Source organism: Mytilus edulis, chromosome 4 (genome assembly GCF_963676685.1).
Source record: "Mytilus edulis chromosome 4, xbMytEdul2.2, whole genome shotgun sequence".
In the NCBI taxonomy this organism is placed as follows: Eukaryota; Metazoa; Mollusca; class Bivalvia; order Mytilida; family Mytilidae; genus Mytilus; species Mytilus edulis.
The window spans coordinates 47,195,831-47,219,418 of NC_092347.1; the positions used below are offsets into that span (position 1 = coordinate 47,195,831).

Below are 23,588 nucleotides of genomic sequence, written 5' to 3' on the forward strand. Positions count from 1 at the left end.
CACAATGATAATTGTGGCCAAGTTTGGTTAAATTTGGCAAAGTAGTTTTGGAGAAGAAGATTTTTAGAAAAGTTACAAAAAATGACGAAAAGTTGTTAAAAATTGACTATAAAGGGCAATAACTCCTTAAGGGGTCAACTGACAATTTTGGTCATGTTGACTTATTTGTAGGTCTTACTTTGCTGAACATTATTGCTGTTTACAGTTTATCTCTATCTATAATAGTATTCAAGATAATAACCAAAAACTGCAAAATTTCCTTAAAATAACCATTTCACAGGCAGCAACCCAACAACAGGTTGTCCTATTCGTCTGAAAATTTTACCCTATGTCAGATTTGCTCTAAATGCTTTGGTTTTTGAGTTATTAGCCAAAAACTGCATTTTACCCCTATGTTCTATTTTTAGCCATGGCGGCCATCTTGGTTGGTTTGACGGGTCACGCCACACATTTTTTAAACTAGATACCCCAAGGATGATTGTGGCAAAGTTTGGTAGAATTTGGCCCAGTAGTTTCAGAGGAGAAGATTTTTGTAAAAGTTTACGGACGACGGACGACGGACAACGGACGACGGACGACAGACGACGGACGCAGGACGACGGACGACGGACGCCAAGTGATGAGAAAAGCTCACTTGACCTTTCAGGTCAGGTGAGCTAAAAAGGAAATGTGTGACTTACCTGAACACTGGAATATTTAGGAAATGTGTGACTTACTTGAACACTGGAATATTTAGGAAATGTGTGACTTACTTGAACACTCGGATATTTATAGACCTGCCATTTCCTAATGTAATGAACCCAATATTTCTCACGATATCTACATGTACGAACAGCCTAGTAATTGTCTCATGGAATATACCACAATAATGGAACTTGATACATGTATAAGAAAACCAATCTTGGACCTTTACCAACTTGTTACTATATTGCATGACTTATAGACCAAACTACAAAGTGACCTGAGCAAACTATACCAACTTATAAGTCCTTTACTGTCGTACTAAAATACTATTGCCAAGTTGACCTGATGCTGCCTCTTAGATATGTACATTTTTTAACCAAGATTCTATTGTTTTGCTGTCTCACGAATTTATACCAGCACTTCTATCATACTTTGAATCTATCTATGTTAACAAACAATAGGATAAAAGAAATATTTTATCACTACTAAGCATGTGTAATCTCACAACATATATATACATATTTACATAACAAATTACAACTTGGAAAAACTGGGGACTAACAGCTGTTTGACACTTTTGAAATTTAAATTGAGTTATCCCCCTTTTCATATAGATATAAAATTTAAAACTTGGGGGGATGAGCTACAAAGACTAATGTGTAGAAATTGTATCTAATTGGCATACCAAAGTATAATTTAACCGAACAAACATGTGATTTAGTAAGATCAATTTAAAATATATCAGAAACTTAAGTAAAGGCAAATAAAAAATTTAGGAAATGTGTGACTTACTTGAACACTGGAAAATTTAGAAAATGTGTGACTTACTTGAACACTGGAATATTTAGGAAATGTGTGACTTACTTGAACACTGGAATATTTAGGAAATGTGTGACCTACCTTAACACTGGAATATTTAGGAAATGTGTGGTTTATTTGAACACTGGAATATTTTGGAAATGTGTGACTTACTTGAACACTGGAATATTTAGGAAATGTGTGACTTACTTGAACACTGGAATATTTTGGAAATGTGTGACTTACTTGAACACTGGAATATTTAGGAAATGTGTGACTTACTTGAACACTGGAATATTTTGGAAATGTGTGACTTACTTGAACACTGGAATATTTAGAAAATGTGAGACTTACTTGAACACTGGAATATTTAGGAAATGTGTGACCTTCCTTAACATTGGAATATTTAGGAAATGTGTGGCTTACTTGAACACTGGAATATTTTGGAAATGTGTGACTTACTTGAACACTGGAATATTTAGGAAATGTGTGACTTACTTGAACACTGGGATATTTAGGAAATGTCTGACTTACTTGAACACTGGAATATTTAGGAAATGTGTGACTTACTTGAACACTGGGATATTTAGGTTATCTCCAGCTGCCACAAAAGGTGCTTTTATATCATAGTTCCACAAGATAAATGTCACTAAAATATAGTCTAGATGGCTAAGATGTAATGGTAAGTAGATCATTGGAATTCCTCTCTACAACAAATAGATTTCAAAAGATCATACACTGTAGATATCTAGAAGGAAAAATTAAGTATGATAAAAATGTCCTCCCATTATCTATATATGTTAATCTTTTAAAAAAGGAAAGACTTAACAAAGATATTCAAGTACTGTAAAAGTCTTGGAAGTGCAATAAGAATATAAATTTTTAGATTCACTCAAATCACTGTGGTCAAATTTGAATTCTCTGTTGCAGACTTTGTAGGTAGAAGGGACGTGAATTTGTCAACCAGCTTCTGAATTCAACTTTGATTTCCAATGTTTCTAAGTACTTTTTGTACCAGTAAAATATTTTTTCTTCTTTAATAGTAGACATTAGAACCATTTCACAATTGATAATTCATTCAAATTTTTTTTTTTTTTTTTTTTAACAACAAATAAATATTCTTTATTCTTCAAATTGCTTGTTACATCTTTACTTCATTGTCCAAGCTTCAATAAAGTATCCCTGTGAAATACTTTCTGAGTATCCAGGAAAATACACAGAATATAATAAAATATAATAAAACATTATTTTTTTTTCCCCATCAATTATATTAATCTTTTTAACTTTATGAAAAATACATTTTGAGATACTGTTTTGTTCTCATTCATAAACCTTTGTAAATCCTTTATAAACATAGCATACACATCTAAAAATTTCAGTTTTTGCTCGGATACATAGTACGACTTGTAAATACAAAAACCTATAATTGTCAAGAAATAATTAAAACCGTTATACCCTTGATCTGATTCTGATATTTTGTATCCAAATATTATATGTTTTGCTAATATCTTGTTTTGAAAATTCATTTTTGCTAGAAGATAATGTACTTTCTCCCAAAAATCTTTCAAAAATGAACATGTAATAAAGAAATGAAAATAATCTTCTTCTTTTGTTTTACAAAAATTGCATTTATCGTTCTCAGATATTTTCCACTTTAATAGTAGCTGCTTTGTAGGAATAATATATTGAAGCAGTTTCCATCTGAAATTTTTTTACTTATTTTCCTTTAAAATTTTAAATATAAAATCGTATACAAATGACATCTGTGGTATGTATTCTAGTTTTAAATATCGTGTCCAAATGTTGATACCGATTGGCTTTATATATTTTTTATCTACTAAAGTTTTATAGAGTATTTTATTGTTGATATCTTTTGTTTCAATTTGTTTATTTTGCCATCTTAATTTAACCTTACATATATTGATTATACTCTTAACGGAGTTTTCTTTTTTTTAAACTTGCATCCATTCTTTTGGAATGCAGGATTTTAACATCTTAAACTCTGCAATCCAGTTTGTTTTATTAATAAACTTTTTTAAATAAAACTTTCGGATAAATTTCCTTCACGATCGAATATGTCGTTAATATAAACCAATCCACTTTTAACCCAGCTCGGGAAAAACAAGCATTTGTTGCGACATTTAATATATTTATTTCCCCAAATAATCTGTTTTCTAATATTAGAAAAGTGATTAGAAAATGTTGATAAACCTCCTCCTGTTTTAACCCAACTTGAAATTACTTGTAAATAAAAATCGGGTATTTTTTATTGATTTAATATTATCTAAATTCATGTTAAAAACAAGAAAGTTTTTACCAAGATTGTTAAAATATTTAGTAGGAATAATCTTCCAGTTCGACATATTGGTTGTTGTTAATTTAGAGACCCATGAGGCTTTCAGTGCTGTAAAATAACTGTCAAAATCGATCATTCTTAACCCCCCTTTTTGGTATTCGCCAATAAGTGTGTTTCTTTTTACTTTGTCATTTTTTCCTTCCCAAATATATTTGAAACAGCAGCTTTCAATTTCTTTCAAGTAAATATCTGGAACTTTGCACAAAGTAGCCAAAAATGTAAATTTTGGTAATGTTAAAGATTTTATGATCAATATTTTCCCAACCATTGTTAATTTTCTTTTTTCCCATGTTTTAATTAATGATTTCATGTTATCTATTTTAGGTTCCCAATTTAACTTTTCACATTGAAGTCTATCGTGACCAAAATAAATGCCTAGAGCTTTGACAGGTTTTTCTGTCCAGCGTATGCCCTCAATCTTATCTACGCTGTTTTTAAGCGCCCCAATCCAAATTCCTTCTGTTTTATTACGGTTTAGCTTCAACCCTGAGAAAGAGCCAAATGTTTCAATTAAATTCATAGCTTTAGATATATCTGATTTTAAACTACAAAACAGAGTTGTATCATCAGCTAATTGTGATATTTTGATGCTATGTGTTTTATTATCTATAGTAATACGAAAACCTTTAATGTCTGAGGTTTGGCTCAATCACTCAGCCAATATTTCAACCGATAAAACAAAAAGTAAAGCCGATAAAGGACACCCTTGACGGATTCCTCTAGAGTTTTCAAAAATTTCCGATACCCATCCATTATTTATTACACACGTCTGTATTCCCTTATATAATGTTTCCACCCATGATATGAATGATTCATTAAAACCAAAATGTTTTAGAACACCTAACATAAATTCCCATTCCAAAGAATCAAAAGCTTTTGTAAAATCAACAAATATTATAGCCCCATCTATTCCGTTTGATTCTGCATAGTCCATTATATCTTGAATTTGCCGTAAATTAAATCCAATAAATTGATTTTTTTACATATCCAGTTTGATCTTCATTAATTAATTTAGGAAGAAGTTTTTTTAGTCTCTGTGCTAAAACATGAGATAGTATTTTCAAATCTACATTTAATAATGATATTGGACGATAATTGTCTAAAGATAATGGATCATTTTTCTTGAATAATAAAGTAAGAACACCTTTTCGTTGTGTATATGAAAGAAGTTTTTCCTCATGTCCCTTATTTAGAACTTTTACTAACACTGTTTTTAATTTTTCCCAGAACGTCTTATAAAATTCTAATGTTAAACCATCTAGTCCCGGTGATTTATTTAACTTCATCGTGTTAACAGCTTTAGTACATTCATCTATAGTAACCTCCCCATCACAAATTTTAAAGTCATTTACATTTATCTCCCTTTCCATAACAGTATCACTTACATATTTTATTCAAAATTATTAAGATTTCCACACTCTCAGGGCTCACACTACTTCAGAATTATAGGGAGAAGTGACTTCTCTTTTTGAAACTGATAAGGAGAAGTGGTGAGATTTGAAAGAGAAGTGCTCATTTGCGCGGTGTGATACAATGTTTGGATTTTACAATAGTATAAAGGTCCATATGTAAATAATGTTCTTTTTATATTGTTCAATTCATATCTGAGTAAAAAAATTACAATTAAAGTAACATTTGAAATTAAAAGTTGTTTAAGCTTGTGAGAAACTACCAACTAAATATCTAGCACTTAAAAAAAAAAAAAATATTTTAAAAAATGTAAAGAAATTATAATATATATCAATTACAATTTAATTAAAAATTATCTTGTGTATGACATTCAGTGTTTCTCCTAAAAAAATATAAAAGTTATTAAGCTGGGCCATAATATATTGTTATTAGTATAATAGTCTCAGAGTTCAGCAACTTTAATCAATAGTTTGAAAAAATCAATAAAAAAATATAGGTAATTATATACACCAATCAATTAGATGTAACCAATAGTCTCTAAATGCATGTGGAATGCGTAATTTTCCCCTTTGGGATCAATATTCTTCTGTCAGCTGTTCCATCCGTGCGTCCAGAGTAATTATTGTAAAAGTACGGATTTCGGTCATAGCTTGTCCGGTTCAGATCCGGAGTTTAGAAATCGGTCAATGGCGGACGAATGCAAGAAAATTTACAAAAATAAACGATGTTTGACAAGTTATTTGGAAAGGAACATGACGTTTTTAATGCAATAAATGGATTAAAAATTTACTGGAGGCAACTTTTATCACGTTTAAATGAAGTAACAAACTTATTTTGCCGCCGAAATTGAGGTTGATGTACGTTTTCGAGTAACAAGCACCGGAAATGCACGAAGTGATAAAAAGTTGTATTTTTATCAAATAACCTGCTACACACTACGAAGACAATGATTCAACCTCTTTTCAAAAGATAACGAATCGTTTATGTCTGAATTTCTTTAATTATCAATAAAAAATTGATGTTTCATCAACTTGGTAAAAATTGAAAATGTCCAATGACGGAAGCGACTGAAAGCGACTATCGTCAAGAACAGGGCGACTTGTTTTCGCTTTTGGGGGTCGGGGAAAGCGAAGTGGCGGTCGGGAAGGCGACTTCTTCGCCCAAGTCGCCTGGTAGCGTGAGCCCTGACTCTGAGGAAAACAACTGAAAATTCAAAGAGAATTCAAATTAACAACGTATCAATGTTCAGGAGATGAAAGTGTGATCACATGAAAAACCCATTCTGTTAGGCATAATTATTTACAATTGTCTCCCTTGGCAAAATTCAAAATCTGGAACCTGCTAACTTTTTATGTTAGATTTCACAAAATCATGTAAACCCTCGATTGACTTAAAATATCAATTTTACTATGAAGCTTAAATTATTCTGTAATGTTGTTTTTTTAATTTACTGGAAAATAACATTGCACATGTATTGTGTTTCAACTTTCTTATGAAACATATAGATCTATTTAACTTTTTTTCTGCTACAGCTTTCTAAAATTCACTAAAAATTTGTTTTATTTGAAATTTATCAATCTTCCTTTTCAGGGATCTTGTATCAATCAAAAGATAAATGAACTAACGGTATAATACTTATCAACTGTCTAATTACCTCTGATGCTTTCTTTATAACAACCATTTGATTTTTATGTACATGAACACCATTCAACATCACTGACAAAAACTTTAACAACAACCAAGCTGTTATTCTGGGAAAAAAAGAAAATTATCCTTTATTAAATTAATGATACTTTAATCAAGTCAAAGTAATTCAATAGTTCATACAAAGGGTTTTCATATTACATTCTCAATGTTTTGGAAAAGAAATTATAGAAAGATAGAACATTTCTATACATATAATGCTGTCTGATAGTGACAATGTAAATTGAAAAGTATATGTCAAATATAAATCAAATCAACAAGTGAAACTGCAAGCTACTGCTCACTGATGGGGGAGGGATAGGACCTTTATCAGGACTCCGGGATGGGGTGTCTTTAAGATCGGGATTTCGGGATTTACCCTTTCCGGATCCGGGAATTATTTTTTTCCAATTTCGGGACCTGAGGATTTCGTGTTTTTAAGCCCAGGATTTCAGGATTTCAAGTTTTTAAGCCCCGTATTTTGGGATCAGGACCCCTCCTATCCCCCCTCACTGATGATACCCCCACCTTAATATTTCGGTCAAAAGGAAGTTGTTAAATGATGAATCTGAAAACGCATCACATGGTATAGCTGACTTATATAAACCCTGAAACCAAATTTCAGAAATTCTTGTATTGTAGATCCTGATAAAAATGTGACAAAAAATTTTCAACTTGGCTTTCATGTGTAAAATAATACAAGTGTTCGGTAAACAGGAAATTGTTGAGTGATGAATCTGAAAAAGTATCACACGGTATAGCTTACTTATATAAACCCTGTTACCAAATTTCAGAAATTCTTATGATGAAGTTCCTAAGAAGGATGCAACAAAAATATTCAAGGGACGGACGGACAGATGGATGGAATGATGGACGGACTGACAGACGGATGGAGGTAAATCAGTATACACTTTTTTAAACCGGGGGAATGATTATGTGAAAGTACTATTTTCTAAGTTGTTGTTTTTTCTCTTTTTATATCATCTGCAAAATGGTAAAAAGCCTAATGAATTATATTTTTAAATAAACCACCTCATTTCTTGGAAGTTAAAACTAATTTTGTAACACACAGATGTAAATCCCAATCTCCATCTATGTGTTAATAGTAATATGAGGCAGGTGCTAACTGATGAGCTCAAGAAGGTTATTGGTTCAATTTTGTTTTAGATATCGTTAATCTTTTTTGTAATCAGCTTTATCAAATTTGCAGGAAACTATATGCTCATCCAATACAAATTTTCAGGAAATGTTTTGATTCTCGGATAGAAATTTGCACAATATCATCTGCTCCCTTAAAATCCTGAAAAGAATTAGCTGTTTACCATTTAAGTTCCCTTGAACTAAGGAACTGGTTGGGGTTAAATATGTATTAAATAGGCTATCACAAGTATATACTAGAGGTATAGGGGGAGAGTTGAGATCTCAAAAAACATGCTGAACCCTGCCACAATTTTGCACCTGTCCCAAGTCAGGATCCTCTGGCCATTGTTAGTCTTGTATGATTTTTAATTTTAGTTTCTTGTGTATAATTTGGAGTTTAGTATGACGTCCATTATCGTTGAACTAGTATACATATTTGTTTAGGGGCCAGCTGAAGGACACATCCAGGTGCAGGAGTTTCTCTCTGCATTGAAGACCCATTGGTGGCCTTCGGCTGCTGTCTGCTAGTATGGTCGGGTTGTTTTCTCTTTGGCACATTCCCCATTTCCATTCTCAATTTTATTAAATAGGCTATCACAAACATACTAGTCACATACTTACTTTAACAGTTTGTTAGATATAGCAGCTTTCATCACTTTTAATATTTCTGCAGGGTTTTTCTCTATCTTTTCTTTTCTTTTTATTGATGTTACTGGGAAAATAAATAAAAATGTTTGGAAACTATTATCTTAAACTGTTCTGTTCCAATCTATTCAAATGAAAATACAAATGTACTGTCATTTAAAAAAAATCGATACAAAAGAACAATATATTAAAAAATACTTAAAGGGGAGCTACGAGATATATAAAAAATCACAAGTATGATTTTTTTTTGTTCAATCATTAATGAAAGTGAAAAAGTGAAATAATAATTTACTTTTATCAGCTAAAATGGTTCAATTTTGTCAAATTAAGCTAATAAACATTGATAATGAATTATTCACTTGCAAGTGAATAATTCGACCTCATTAAATCTGTATTCATGTGAACTCCAATTTAACCCCATAGAAAGTGATAGAATAACGCATGCATTGTCCGTGTACGGGTATTTAAAGGAAAAGAATGTCAACATTGAAAGAGAAACAAAGTTAAATAATTTGATTAACTGATTCATTCTCAAAAAGGTAAAAACGACGATAAACATAAATTGTTAATCTATAATACAAAATTTAACAGCTCTATAAAAATCCAAGTGCACGAGTTACTTAATCTATTTATATCCATGTTTATGTTTACATCGCTTATATGGTCATATAAGGTCAACTCTATAGTTAATTAGATGGCGTCTTGGCTAAAATTTACACGAAACGAAGTTACATCTTATTACGACCAGGGCTAACGCTACCAGGCGACTTGGGCGAAGAAGTCGCCCTCCTGACCGTCACTTCGCTTTCCCCAACCCCCAAAAGCGAAAACAAGTCGCCCTGTTCTTGACGAAAGTCGCTTTCAGTCGCTTCCGTCATCGGACATTTTCAATTTTTACCAAGTTGATGAAACATTAATTTTTAACTGATAATTTAAGAAATTCAGACATAAACTATTCATTATCTTTAGAAAAGAGGTTGAAGCATTGTCTTCGCAGTGTGTATCAGGTTATTTGATAAAAATACAACTTTTTATCACTTCGTGCAAGTTCCGGTGCTTGTTACTCGAAAACGTACATCAACCTAAATTTCGGCGGCAAAATAAGTTCGTTACTTCATTTAAACGTGATAAAAGTTGCCTCCAGTAAATGTTTAATCCATTTATTGCATTAAAACCGTCATGTTCCTTTCCAAATAACTTGTCAAACATCGTTTATTTTTGTAAATTTTCTTGCATTCGTCCGCCATTGACCGATTTCTAAACTACGGATCTGAACCGGTCCAGCTATGACCGAAATCTGTACTTTTACAATAATTACTACGGACGCACGGATGGAACAGCTGAAAGAAGAATATTGATCCCAAAGGGAAAAATTACGCATCCCACACGCATTAAGAGACTTTTGGTTACATCTAATTGATTGGTGTATATAATTCCCTATATTTTTTATGAATGTTTCAAACTATTGATTAAAGTTGCTTAACTCTGAGACATTATACTAATATCAATATATTATGGCCCAGCTTAATAACTTTTATATTTTTTTTATGAGAAACACTGAATTTCATACACAAGATAATTTTTAATTAAATTGTAATTGATATAATTTCTTTACATTTTTTAAAATATTTTTTTTTTTTTAGTGCTAGATATTTAGTTGGTAAGAACAAGAACCTTAGTAAAACTTAAACAACTTTTAATTTCAAATTGTAATTTTTTACTCATATGAATTGAACAACATAAAAAGAACATTATTTACATATGGCCCTTTATACTATTGTAAAATCCAAACATTGTAGCGCACCCGCGCGAATGAGCACTTCTCTTTCAAATCTCACCACTTCTCCCTATAATTCTGAAGTAGTGTGAGCCCTGAAAACCATGTCCTGTAAATTGTTTATTTTATACTTTTGATAGTTTGAAAAAATGTTTTACATTGCTATAAATAAAATCGGTGACCATGAATTTTGCAGCTAGTGACCTTTTAAGGTAACACCAAAAATAAACCATAGTCATTATCCATTTTTGCAGGAAAATTGACATGTATAAAGCTGACATTCATTCCTCCTTTGCTGATTGGTCTTTATCTTAAATTAAACTTTTTTATTGTTAAAAACTCTATTTTATACAGTGAATTATATTCTCTAAATTCATAAAAACTCTAGCAACAAAATTATATCTGTAATTTATTTTTTGGCTTTTTCTAGTTACCTTTTTCTGATTTCATTTTCACAGCTTCTGAAACTCTGAAAGATATAAAGAATTTTCATTGACTATTTTATAGTGAAAAAGAATAGAGAAGGCACTTCAAAATCTAAACTATGTTATTAAGCAACAGCCCATAGTTCTTCTTGCATTGTCCATACTTTGTGATTGATTCCAAAATCACTACAATATATTTTCATGCTCAACAGCTCATAAAGTCTTTCATTTCTGCAAAACTACCAAACATGACTATGTAACTGAATACAATGCATATTTTATGATGTAAATTAATATTCTATATGCATTAACCTAAGGTTTATTTGTAGTAAGATAGATACCAGTTCGTTTTGATACACTGCAATTTAAAGATATGCTTTTTCCATTTGTATGTGTATAGTGTGATAAAAATGTGTGCACAAATAAAATTCAGTTGAATCATTTTGATGAATGTCATAAGAGCTGTTTTTAAAAGGATATACACAAACGAGACAATAAAGACTGAATCCATGGTTTCAACATCAAATCTCTGACAGTCAGCCTTAAAGTTTTAGGCCTAATATAAGCCTATTGAATAAGTGCCCAAACTCAGCAGTCCTGTCTACAAAAGTGTGACTGTATAAACTTGAATAAGTAACATTGATATTATTTTTTGTATTTCAAATAAAAGACTGTTTTGTGGACATTACTTTTGTAACTTGATTATCTGCATCTTATAAAGCACTTTTGTAACTTGATTATCTGCATCTTATAAAGCACTTTTGTAACTTGATTATCTGCATCTTATAAAGCACTGAACAATTACATCATGTTGCATACCACCTTTCCACTGGGTTTTTTTTTATACTCTTTGGTTGGGTTGTTGTCTCCTTGACACATTCCCCATTTTGATTCTCTATATTATCACCAACGAATTTATTATATTTAGTTCCCCAAATCCATTATAAGACACAATATCAAATAAGATTCCTACCTTGGAGCAGTTAACACTAACATCAAAATGTCATTGTATCTGTGTGAAGTGTTTCGTCTAAAGGTGTATGCTAACTTCTTCAATCTTCTATCAAAAAATCCTTTGGGTCTGCCAAATTTTAAATCTAGTTAATCAAGATCTCTATGCTACATTAATTTTTCACTCATTTGCCCATTTAAAAATATTTGTTTTCCAAAGCATGTAATCCTTGTCCAAAATGGTTGATAGCTTAAATTTATCTATTTTGTTAACTATATTCAATATTTTCACACATTATCATTTATCAGGATAAGAAATTAAGATTATAATATATAATATTTGATAACCTATAGATGTTTTTTTGTGTTGTTGACTTGCTGTTTCATTCCAATTAACCCTAAATCTCTTTTTTTATAAATGATTCAGTCTTTGTCAGTTCTAGTATGTATATTCCAATTAACCCTAAATCTCTTTTTTTATAAATGATTCAGTCTTTGTCAGTTCTAGTATGTATATTGGTGCTTTTAGAATACTTGCTGCAAATGTGATCTTTAAAACTTACTAGAACTAACAAAGACTGGATCAGTTATATATAAAGTCTAGATTTTTCATCTTAAGGAGGCTTGCGGGTACAAAGATTTCAGCAAAAAATTAAACATTTGTTTTTTCATTACAAATTATATTTATAACACCATTAGTTATTACTTTATGATTATGGTACAAAAATCAACCAAAAAAATCAATTTGGCTTGGTCCTAGATGACTTTTAAAATGTGTATATCATTGAAAAAGCTCCAAATTATCTCCCTTTGGAGCAAAAAATGCCTTTTTTTTTGGCATTAAAATTGAAATAAATTTATAACTCATCCGTGACCTATATTTGTTATTATTGTTTTCAAATAAGCTGTACATAAACTAAATAATTGTAAAATTTAAGTGATTTCTGTAATTTAGTTCTTTTTTTATTTCGATATTACCTCTATTTCTTCTATTAGTTCAACAGAAGAAAAGGACATTAACAAAAATGTATGCTTTTTTCGTAGGCATACTGTGAGCTAAAATGAAAACTTTATTTTTCTACTAACCCTTTCCTCCTTAATGACGCCTTTTGACGCCACCCCCCTTACTCCATAATGATGCCTTTTGACGCCTGTGTAGTACCTCAGTTGAACCACTTTGACTACAAAGTGTCTGCAGTTGACTTAATAAAATTTGTATCCAATATGAAAAGAAATATCATAGGAATATCCGACTTAAAATTTATTTGATGAAATAGTTGTTTTTGGCAATGCCTTAATACTTTAAAGCATATGTTCAGCATTTTATTAAAAAAATCCTATGCGAATCAAGTATGCAAAAAAAAAATTTCAATGGAGGAAAGGGGTATATGATAAAGTTTATTTATAAAAAAAATAAAGCGAAATCCTACATTAAAAAAAATATTTATTTATACCCGCCATCCCCCTTAATTCATTTGTAAATATAAAATTATTGCATGCATTTATTATTGCGATTTTGTCATGTCAGTCTAAAATGTGATTTTAATTTTTGTGCTATTTAGAAAAATTATGTTAATTTAAATAAAAAAATTCAAAATACGATTATAACACTGTCACATTTTTCGCAATAATTTCTGAAATTACAGTATTTAAAAGTATCTGATCGGTTTACAAATATATAAGTGTAAGCAATACTGATTCAAAGAAATTGTACAAAGAAATGTAGCTAGCCTTGTTTAAAACACAATAACTTCATATCTTAATATATATAGTTCATCAAGTATTTTTCAACATGTGTATATATACAAAATATCTACATCAACTAACCTGACACCATCAGTGACATTCAGGATATTATTTATGCCATGATTTTGTGTTGATGTACTAAAATCCTTCTGACTGTATGGTACACAGGAACAACAGTGCCCCATTAATGGCCTTGAAGTAATAAAACTGTCTGCTGTAATGGTCGGCATTGTCTTAAACTGGGTTATTACATTATAACTCACCTAAAAAATAAAAATAAAAAAATCAAATCTGCATTAAGATCTTATACCTTTTTATCTGATCCCACCTAGTTGGTAGATGAATAGAATAGTCTTTCATTTAAATTGGTGTCAAATAATATGTTGGATGCTAAATTTTGTTTGATTGCTTCAAAAAAGTAGATTATGGAGCTAGCGATTTATAAGCAAGAAAACAGGTCAATATAACACAATGCCCTACACACACACACATCATTCTCATGTTTCGGTAAACTAACCAAAATTTAGGTCAAAACCCTAATTTGGCATTTATTTTGGAAAAATCGCAACATATTGAACAAGCCTGCAAATTAATAAATTGATTTGACAACATCTCCCTGGTAAAATAACTTAAACCAAAATTTAACCTGATAATTGAACCACAAAATATGGGTACAAACATAAGATATAATTTCAAAGCTCACATTAAAATGAATATGACATGTACTAAATTTCAAGTTAATGGGAGAATATCTTCATTGTGAACACTCTGTATGGCCAATGAAATTTATCACCAAATTTTCATATAACTCTACATTTTTCAACAAAAAAATATTGCGAGGTCATTTTTGGTTAGTTTTTGAAGCAGAATTATCAGAAATGTCCATTTTTATATCCTGCATTGTTCAAAATACAACTGATATATATATTGCAATACTAATCATGATGTTACACACATGCACCCCATGTTTTATGATAATAAGAGCATGGCTTTGTTAACAAAAAGAGAGAAGAACATCACATTAGCATTGTTGTCTAAAGCTTCTGTATATATATCATATGGTGTTGATTGCAAAATGACAAATTTCTGTGAAAAGAACATTTTATTCATGGCTATTAAGAAACAGTCTGAATTAGAAAATGCCTGTACCAAGTCAGGAAGTCAGGAATATGACAGTTGTTATCCATTCTTTTGATGTGTTTCAGCTTTTCATTTTGCCATTTATTAAGGACTTTCCGTTTTGAATTTTCCTAGGAGTTCAGTATTTTTGTGATTTAACTTTTAAGTGTATCGTTGTATCAATTTCATTTTCATAGACAAATATGAATTCTGCAACTTATCAAAACTGATCACTGTTTTGCATACACAATATTTTACTATTTTGTTTTTCCTTTTTATACATGCCAATTAACTTTATACAGCTTTTGCAGCACAACATTATAATATTACATTTTCTGTTGGTATAGCCTTCTGTTTATAAGATGACCTTCGATTCTGAGGTTTTATCTGGTCTCCATATCTATCCCTCCATTTCTGACGCCCATCTTGCAGGATCTTTTGGGTACTGGTATCAGGTTGTCTTTGTCTTGGTCCTTTATTCTCCCATTTGCTGTAAACAGCTTGCAAGTCTGGTGTAACCGACATATCTGCTGAAATGTCAATATATGAGATTACTTTATTGAATGAAATATTAAGCTTAATTTACCTGTACAAGTTGCACAGCAGAAATTTCATATGGTTAAGAAAAATATTACTATAAACCACATTTAATAGGGAGACTTACTTTAGCAAGCTTAATCTCTCCCTCATTGTAAAACTCCATCTAGGGACCTTTTCCTCTTTCAATTTTCCACATAGACAAAGTTTTCTCATTTAAAGGGGACAATAGTTTCAAAATCTTATTTTTAAGGCATTGATTGAAACATTCTGTAAATTCTTCATTAAATCATGAATTACCGGTAATAGGCAAATCTTATTAATTTCATACAAATTGGAATATATTTGTTTATATCATTGTTTGATTTTATATTAAATCCTGTTAGTTCCAATTCAGTTCCTGCTATAACTATCATGACTATCAACTGCTATAAACTTTAATTTGTTAATGATAGTCATGATAGTAATAACAAATGTCCGAATAAAGTTCATATTGTTTATTTGTTATTCTATACATACTTTTAAGCACAACTGTATGAACAAAAAAACATTCAAACACATTTACCTACACTAAGGTTACCAGTGCTTCTATTTTATGTTTAAGAAAAATGATTTTTTTTACTGCTTTTAGTGTGCACTATTTTCTATTTAGGGACCGTTCAATATTTATCAGATGGATGGGCCGGTGCAAAATGGGGTGGGGCAAGCATTTTTTTTGTGGAAATATTTGGATGGGCGAGAACTTTTTTTAATATATATAGTGGATGGGCTAGAACTTATTTTATTTGAAAAAAAATTGCTTTCAATTTTATCGGTGTGTATGAAAGTCCTTTTGCAGGCACAAAAAAACATAAGGGACATGGTCTCAACAATAATTTTCAGTTTAGGCCAAATCCAGATAGTCATCTTTAAATTTTTTTATAACTTTTTCAAATCAACATGGATTTTCATAAAACTTTACAATTATTTCATTTATATATTGATCTTATAGAATACCAGGTTGTTTGATGGTTTGGTGAATTGCTGTCATTCTATGGATTAAACAAATAGGTTAAAAAAAAACCTATAATTTTCAGTTTTGGCTAAATCCAGATAGTCATCTTTAATTTTTTTCATAACTTTTTCAAATCAACTGGCATTTTCATAAAACTCTACAATTATCTCATTTATATATTGATCTTACAGAATACCAGGTTGTTTGGTAGTTTGGTGAATTGGTGTCATTCTAATGGATTTCATAAAAAGGTTAAAAAAAGCTTAAATTTTCAGTTTAGGCCAAATCATTGGATAGTCATCTTTAAACTTTTTTATAACTTTTTCAAATCAATTTAGATCTTCATATAACTCTACAGCTATCTCATTTATATATTAATCTTACAGAATGCCAGGTTGTTTGGTGTTTTACTGTCAAATGTACGGAATTAATTAATAGGTGAAAAAGGGTGCATCAAAGTCAAAAATATGTCTGCCTAAATTGCTTAAAAAGACCATAATTTCTTTTTTGAAAAGATTAGATAAAGGGACATTGGTATTTGAACTATATTTAACATGCTGTGTTATTGAGACAATAATTAGTAATTCAGCATATGATAATATTTTTACTAGTCCAAGAGTTATTGTCCCTTAGTTTAAATTATTTCCTTTATTTTAAATCAATATTGTATCTGAGGCTGCCAATATAAAATCAAATATATACATGTATATTCATACTGGTTTTAAAAACAATAAAATGTATGGTTCTGATACACACATAAATATTTATATATAAATGGAATTAACTAGCACATTTTAAATTTTGTATTTACATCAAAGTCTATTCTTTGATTTCAAGACATAAACTTGCAAACTTTCAAATAGAAAAAGAACTTTAATATTTTTTGATTGTTTTAAGCTTTAGGACAGGGGCAAGGACTTTTTTTATAGATTTCTTTAGATGGGCGAGGACTTTTTTTCAGAATTTAAAAGGATGGGCATTAACTTTTTTAATGAATCAATATTAAGAATGCACCGGCCCATCCATCTGATAAATATTGAACAGTCCCTTATATGTTTATAAATATATAAAATAATGTATTTGGTTTTTAATCATTTTTGAAAAATAATAATTTCTGATTATTGCACCCATAAAATTGTTATCTTTTTATATAGTGTGTTTACAATGCACCGAAGTATAGTCATCAATGTGCTGATGGATCATTGTAAGATTTACATGTAAATGCAGATGTTTTCCAGATGCACAGATTTGTCATGAGCTCAGAGTAAATTTTGAGATGTAAATACACCACCTTTTAAGCCAAAGGGTCCACATGTACATGAACCGTAATTAGCCATTATATACTCTTATTATCTTGCAGAAAAAAGTTTACGAATCCCTACCTGCTGCTTGGTATATTGGTTTAAGACCCAATCATTTGTTTAAAATAAATATATGTTCCGGACCATATGAGTATTTGGACCATACGCGTATGGTCATGACCATATGGGTATATACTCATATGGTCCGACCATACGCGTATGGTCCGACCGTACGCGTATGGTCGGGGTAATTAACACTCTGTTACAGTTGACTTTTAATACTTCTAAACTCGATAATTAAAAAGACGCTATCATATATTTATTAGGTAATTTTATTAAGATATTATAATAAAACGATTAGCTAAATAAAAAATTAGAAGTTTCACACAGTTAATTTTACTTGCTTGTCACTGAAAACTATAATAAACACATTTTATACCGATGGTCATCACCGATGGCCATTACCGATTTGTTATAACGAGTGAATGGCAATATGTCGACTTAAAAAAATAAATTCCAAAAATTTCTGAATGGAAGTCATTGGAAAGTAACATAGTTTATTTAAGTTATCTTGTGATTATGGTGTATTCAGTCATGCTACGATATTTGAGATCTAGAGCTTCTTAAAAAAACACCGTAGACATATCGGAATGGCCCAAGACCTCGGTATCAATGTACGCAGCTACAAAAAGGTTAGCTTTTCACTCACAAACAAAAGGTTCAAAATGAAAAGGATCGTGTACAACCAAGACTTGCAAATGCAAAAAAGCTATGATACCGTGTGGAAGTAAATGTCACCCCAAGCCTGTAAGCAAGAATGTAATTAGCGATGAAAACCAACTATGGCATCAATATTTAATTATAACGTAGTATTTAAATTATAAAAATAATACATTGTTATCTAACCATCATTGTTTTTTTTTAGATAAAGTTTTTGTATTATTGAAACTTTAATAATGTAATTTAAAACAAAATACCTATATGGTCCCAATACTCATATGGTCCGGCCCGTTAATAACCAAACGAGTATCATACGCATATGGTCCGACCATACGCGTACGGTCGGACCATACGCGTATGGTCGGACCATATGAGTATACGCATATGGTCATGACCATACGCGTATGGTCCAAATACTCATATGGTCCGGAACATATATACAGTGTAACTTGTCTAATCCAACACCTGAGTATTCAAACATCCTGCTTTAACCAACACATTTTCATGGTCCCAAAATATGCCTATCCTTGCAGAAAAAAAAGGAGTATTCGGACACCCTGCTTAATCAGACATTTTTTTCTGGTCCCCCAGTGTGTCAGATTACACAGGTTACACTGAATTTTTTTTTTTTGTGACATGATTCAGTAGTCAGCGGTAAGTGCTTAAGCTAAAGAAGTACTTCTTAACCTCAGTTGGTTTAAAGCCTTGTAACAGATGTACCAGGTTCCAGTCCTGGAAGAGACAAAGAAAATTTGTATGCAAAATCATGCTCTCTGGTTACATAAGGTGCTCAACTAAAAAACCATGTTAGTTAAAGGATTTCTAGCTAGGGTATGCGTGGGAGTCATAATGGTATGATGAATCTGGTATTTGGTCTGTTTGCCCTAATTACAAGTTTGCCCTGAGTCTTTTAGCCCTTGCCATGGGACAGGGTCCGTTTGCCCTAGATTTGTTCTGCCTACTTTTATTACAAAATTATAAATATAAGGGTTATTAAAGGTTAATAAACTTACTCAGATATTTATATGGTATAAATTCTCCAAATTCATGAAACTAAATTGAAAGATTTTAAAGTTAATGCTTGCTTTGGTAGTTTGTAGCATTTATTGTTCATAATTATTTATAATAATAATATTCACGGATTGTTGTAATGATCAAAATTGTCTTTAATGAATTAATAATAAAACAACATTTTTGTTTTGATAAACTTACTAGTAAGCTTGGAATGAGTAAAAGCAATCATAAACAAATTGTAAAACCCGAAAAAGATGTTCATTTATTTTCATACTGCATAAATTGACTGACAAGACTAATAAAAATTGTGAACACATATCAATAAAAATAAATGTCAAATCATAAATACCTTGTCATGATTGTCAAAAATGATTGTATTCCCATATTCTACTATCATCTTCTATACTATTAAACGAGAAGACCTCATTTTTGGTGTCGCTTCTCTTCTTTCCACAATAAATTAATCAACACGCCTCTGTGTCCTATAGGTACAGTGGAAAGTCGCATTTGTCATCCATTCATATGATTATTCAGATTGAGTTATTTTAGGAGAAAAACGAGAAAATAGGCATCCGGGTATTGTCCCGTCATTGTACGAAATTTTAAGTCAGATTAGACTTCCGGTTTGCGTTTTTCTGTATACTTTGAACATACATATACTACGAATAAAGTGTATTTTCAGAATTTAATCTGCTATCATTTTCAAGTTTACTATCCACGGCAGTCACAGAGTTTATTAAATAGAGGGGGCCTGTATACTATATCAATGATCACCATGGATCGATTAGTAAACTTAGAATTGAAAGTAAATACGCTTTATTTATATAGTAATGAATGTTCATAATATACAGATAAGCGCTAAAATTATTCATGTGAACTTTTGATACTATTTCTGAAATTCTCCAGTCATTAAATCTTTTACAAAATTCATTGATTACAAAAAAAAAGAAGATGTGGTATGATTGCCATGTTGAGACAACTCTCCACAAGAGACCAAAATGACACAGAAATTAACAATTATAGGTTACCGTACGGCCTTCAACAAAGAGCAAAGCCCATACCGCATACTCAGCTTCAAAAGGCCCCGAAATGACAATGTAAAACAATGCAAACGAGAAAACTAGCGGCCTTATTTATGTACAAAAAATAAACGAAAAACAAATAACACATAAACAAACGACAACCACTGAATTACAGGCTCCTTACTTAAATAAATTTTCATAACATACTAAATGTATGTTCATATTGAAATTGATAGAATTGTGAACTTTGGAAATAAAGGTGGAGGGTAAAAAAAAACATTTTCCTGTCCCCAAAAACCTATGACTTATGATACTTTTCCTGAAATTCTCCAGTCATTCTGTATTTAACAAAATTCTTCCAACAACACTTTACATACTGATACTTTAAACTACGCTCTGAATGCCCGCGATTTCGCGGGTGTGTTCTAGTTACTATTAAACGAGAAGACCTCATTTTGTGTGTCGCTTCTCTTCTTTCCACAATAAATTAATCAACACGCCTCTGTGTCCAATAGGTACAGTGCATAGTCGCATTTGTCATCCATTCATATGATTATTCAGATTGAGTTATTTTGGGAGAAAAACGAGAAAAGAGGCATCCAGATATTGTCCCGTCATTGGACGAAATTTTAAGTCAGATTAGACTTCCGGTTTGCGTTTTTCTGTATACTTTGAACATACATTTACAAAGAATAAAGTGTATTTTCAGAATTCTATCTGCTATCATTTTCAAGTTTACTATCTACGGCGGTCACAGAGTTTATTAAATAGAGAGAGTCTGTATACCATATCAATGACCACCATGGAACGATTAGTAAACTTAGAATTTACTATCTACGGCGGTCACAGAGTTTATTAAATAGAGAGAGTCTGTATACTCACGTGTGTATACTATACCAATGACCACCATGAATCGATTAGTAAACTTAGAATTGAAAGTAAATACACTATATTTATATAGTTACTGTAATGAATGTTCATAATATACAGATAAGCGCTAAAAATATTCATGTGAACTTTTGATACCTTTTCTAAAATTCTCCAGTCATTAAATCTTTTACAAAATTCATTGATTACAAAAAAAAAGAAGATGTGGTATGATTGCCATGTTGAGACAACTCTCCACAAGAGACCAATATGACACAGAAATTAACAAATATAGGTCACCGTACGACCTTCAACAACGAGCAAAGCCCATACTCCATACTCAGCTTTAAAAGGCCCCGAACTGACAATGTAAAACAATTCAAACCAGAAAACTAGCGGCCTTATTTATGCACAAAAAATTAACGAAAAACACATATGTATAAACACATAAACAAACGACAACCACTGAATTACAGGCTCCTTACTTAAATGTTCATAACATACTAAATGTATGTTCATAATTATTGAAATTGATAGAAAACCAAAAATTGGGAATTTTGGAAATAATGACCTATGACTTATGATACTTTTGCTGAAATTCTCCAGTCATTCAATATTTTACAAAATTCTTCCAACAACACTTTAAATACTTTAAACTACGCTCTGAATGACCGCGATTTCGCAGGTGTGTTCTAGTGACTATATATATATGCAGATCGAGGAAATTAATTATTAGGTTGCAGCAATACAAAATTATATTCTGCATTTTTCATCAAATTTTAACATACTCTGTTCATGCTGTTCAACTTATGAATATTCTGCAATTAAACAACAATGCAAAAAAATAGAAGTTAGGGCAAATGAACCCTGGGCGAACAGATATCAGGGCGAACAGGTATAATTAAGTCCAAATAATTGACATGAATCAGGGCAAACAGACCCAGATTCAATGAATCTTGAGGTTGGGGAAGTGTGGCGAGATTGCTTCCCTGGTCAATGATTATCAATACTTTCTTAGTCAGCAGTAAGCATGGTAAGCAGTTGATCCAAGGAAATACTTCTTTAGCTCGGTCGGTTGCAGGAGACAAAGTTTTTGTGTATGTAAAATCATGCTTTCTGGTTTAATTTTCATTGTGAATTGCCGTTTATCATATAATATTGCAAACATAAATAAGTATTTTACTACAACATGTACAACATGTTCAACCTATTTTATGATTTTCACAACAATTGATGATATAATTCCTTTTATTGTCTAGTTTTCGCATGTTGTTAGAAGTATGAGACTCCATTCTGAACAATCCTGCAGTAACTGATCATGGTCTGAGCTTGCTTTATAACCATGCATGAAATTTTACCTATCAGTATCTGCTGATAATTTTCCCACTGCAACCTTGACCAGTTGTTGACCATGAAACCGCGGGCATGTTGTCATATGTTGACATGAAGTTGGACATGATGCAAATTGATATCTTCACAAACGACATCCAACGTGACTGCATTTTTAGTTAATAATAACCCATTACTTACCAGCTTTTAGAATCAAGCATGCAAACTGTCTGTTTGTAAAATTAAAGGGGAATGAAGTGAACGAACATTCGTCTGCATTATTTTTTTCCACGCACGTGTCCTCCAAGTGTTTTAAAAACTAAATACTAAAACCGTTTCGGAACGGAACAAAATCCGTGTTCTACGCTCAAACTCCCATTAAGGTACAGTATTCGACAATCGATTGATACAATAACAATTGACTTTAAAACATCTATTGATACGATTGATCACGATTGATAACCAGTTTTCAATTCTATCAACAACTAAAAAGTACAAACCATAGATCGTTACGATAGATACGATTGATTATATAATATCAACCCAATCAACTTAATACGATATACAAACACTTGATCGTAACGATCGATACAATTGATCACGATTGATTACCAAAAATCAACTCAATAAACTCAATACTAAATACGAACACTCGATCGTAACGATCGATACGATTGATCACGATTGATTTCCAAAAATCAACTCAATCAACTCAATACGAAATACAAACACTCAATCGTAACAATAGATACGATTGATTATCATATATCAACTCAATCAACTCAATACGGAATACAACGACTCGATCGTAACGATCGATACGAATGATTACCAAAAATCAACTCAATACGAAATACAAACACTCAATCGTAACGATCGATACGATTGATCACAATTGATTACCAAAAATCAACTCAATCAACTCAATACGAAATACAACGACTCGATCGTAACGATCGATACGATTGATCACGATTGATTACCAAAAATCAACTCAATCAACTCAATACGAAATACAACGACTCGATCGTAACGATCGATACGATTGATCACGATTGATTACCAAAAAT

The 23,588-nt window shown here is 31.3% G+C and overlaps 1 protein-coding gene across 7 annotated transcripts in view; it reads right to left on the bottom strand.

The window, feature by feature from the left end:
• The window catches only part of LOC139519811 (glycerol-3-phosphate acyltransferase 1, mitochondrial-like), a 50,449-nt gene extending 27,616 nt beyond the window's left edge, over nucleotides 1–22,833 (bottom strand). Inside the window, exons 1-8 of one of the 7 annotated variants that reach the window (XM_071312084.1) lie at nucleotides 22,720–22,833; nucleotides 15,065–15,261; nucleotides 13,697–13,878; nucleotides 11,892–11,999; nucleotides 10,928–10,962; nucleotides 8,693–8,783; nucleotides 6,903–6,999; nucleotides 2,053–2,189 (exon numbers count right to left, since the gene is read on the bottom strand). In XM_071312084.1, the coding sequence (XP_071168185.1) occupies nucleotides 2,053–2,189; nucleotides 6,903–6,999; nucleotides 8,693–8,783; nucleotides 10,928–10,962; nucleotides 11,892–11,999; nucleotides 13,697–13,878; nucleotides 15,065–15,259 (845 nt within the window). In that variant the 5' untranslated portion in view covers nucleotides 15,260–15,261; nucleotides 22,720–22,833. Of the gene's footprint in view, nucleotides 1–2,052; nucleotides 2,190–6,902; nucleotides 7,000–8,692; nucleotides 8,784–10,927; nucleotides 10,963–11,891; nucleotides 12,000–13,696; nucleotides 13,879–15,064; nucleotides 15,265–18,973; nucleotides 19,051–22,396; nucleotides 22,497–22,547; nucleotides 22,642–22,719 lie in introns of those variants that run through there. The other 6 variants (XM_071312083.1, XM_071312081.1, XM_071312082.1 and 3 more) reach the window with 6 other exon arrangements.
• Nucleotides 22,834–23,588: the final 755 nt, after the last annotated feature.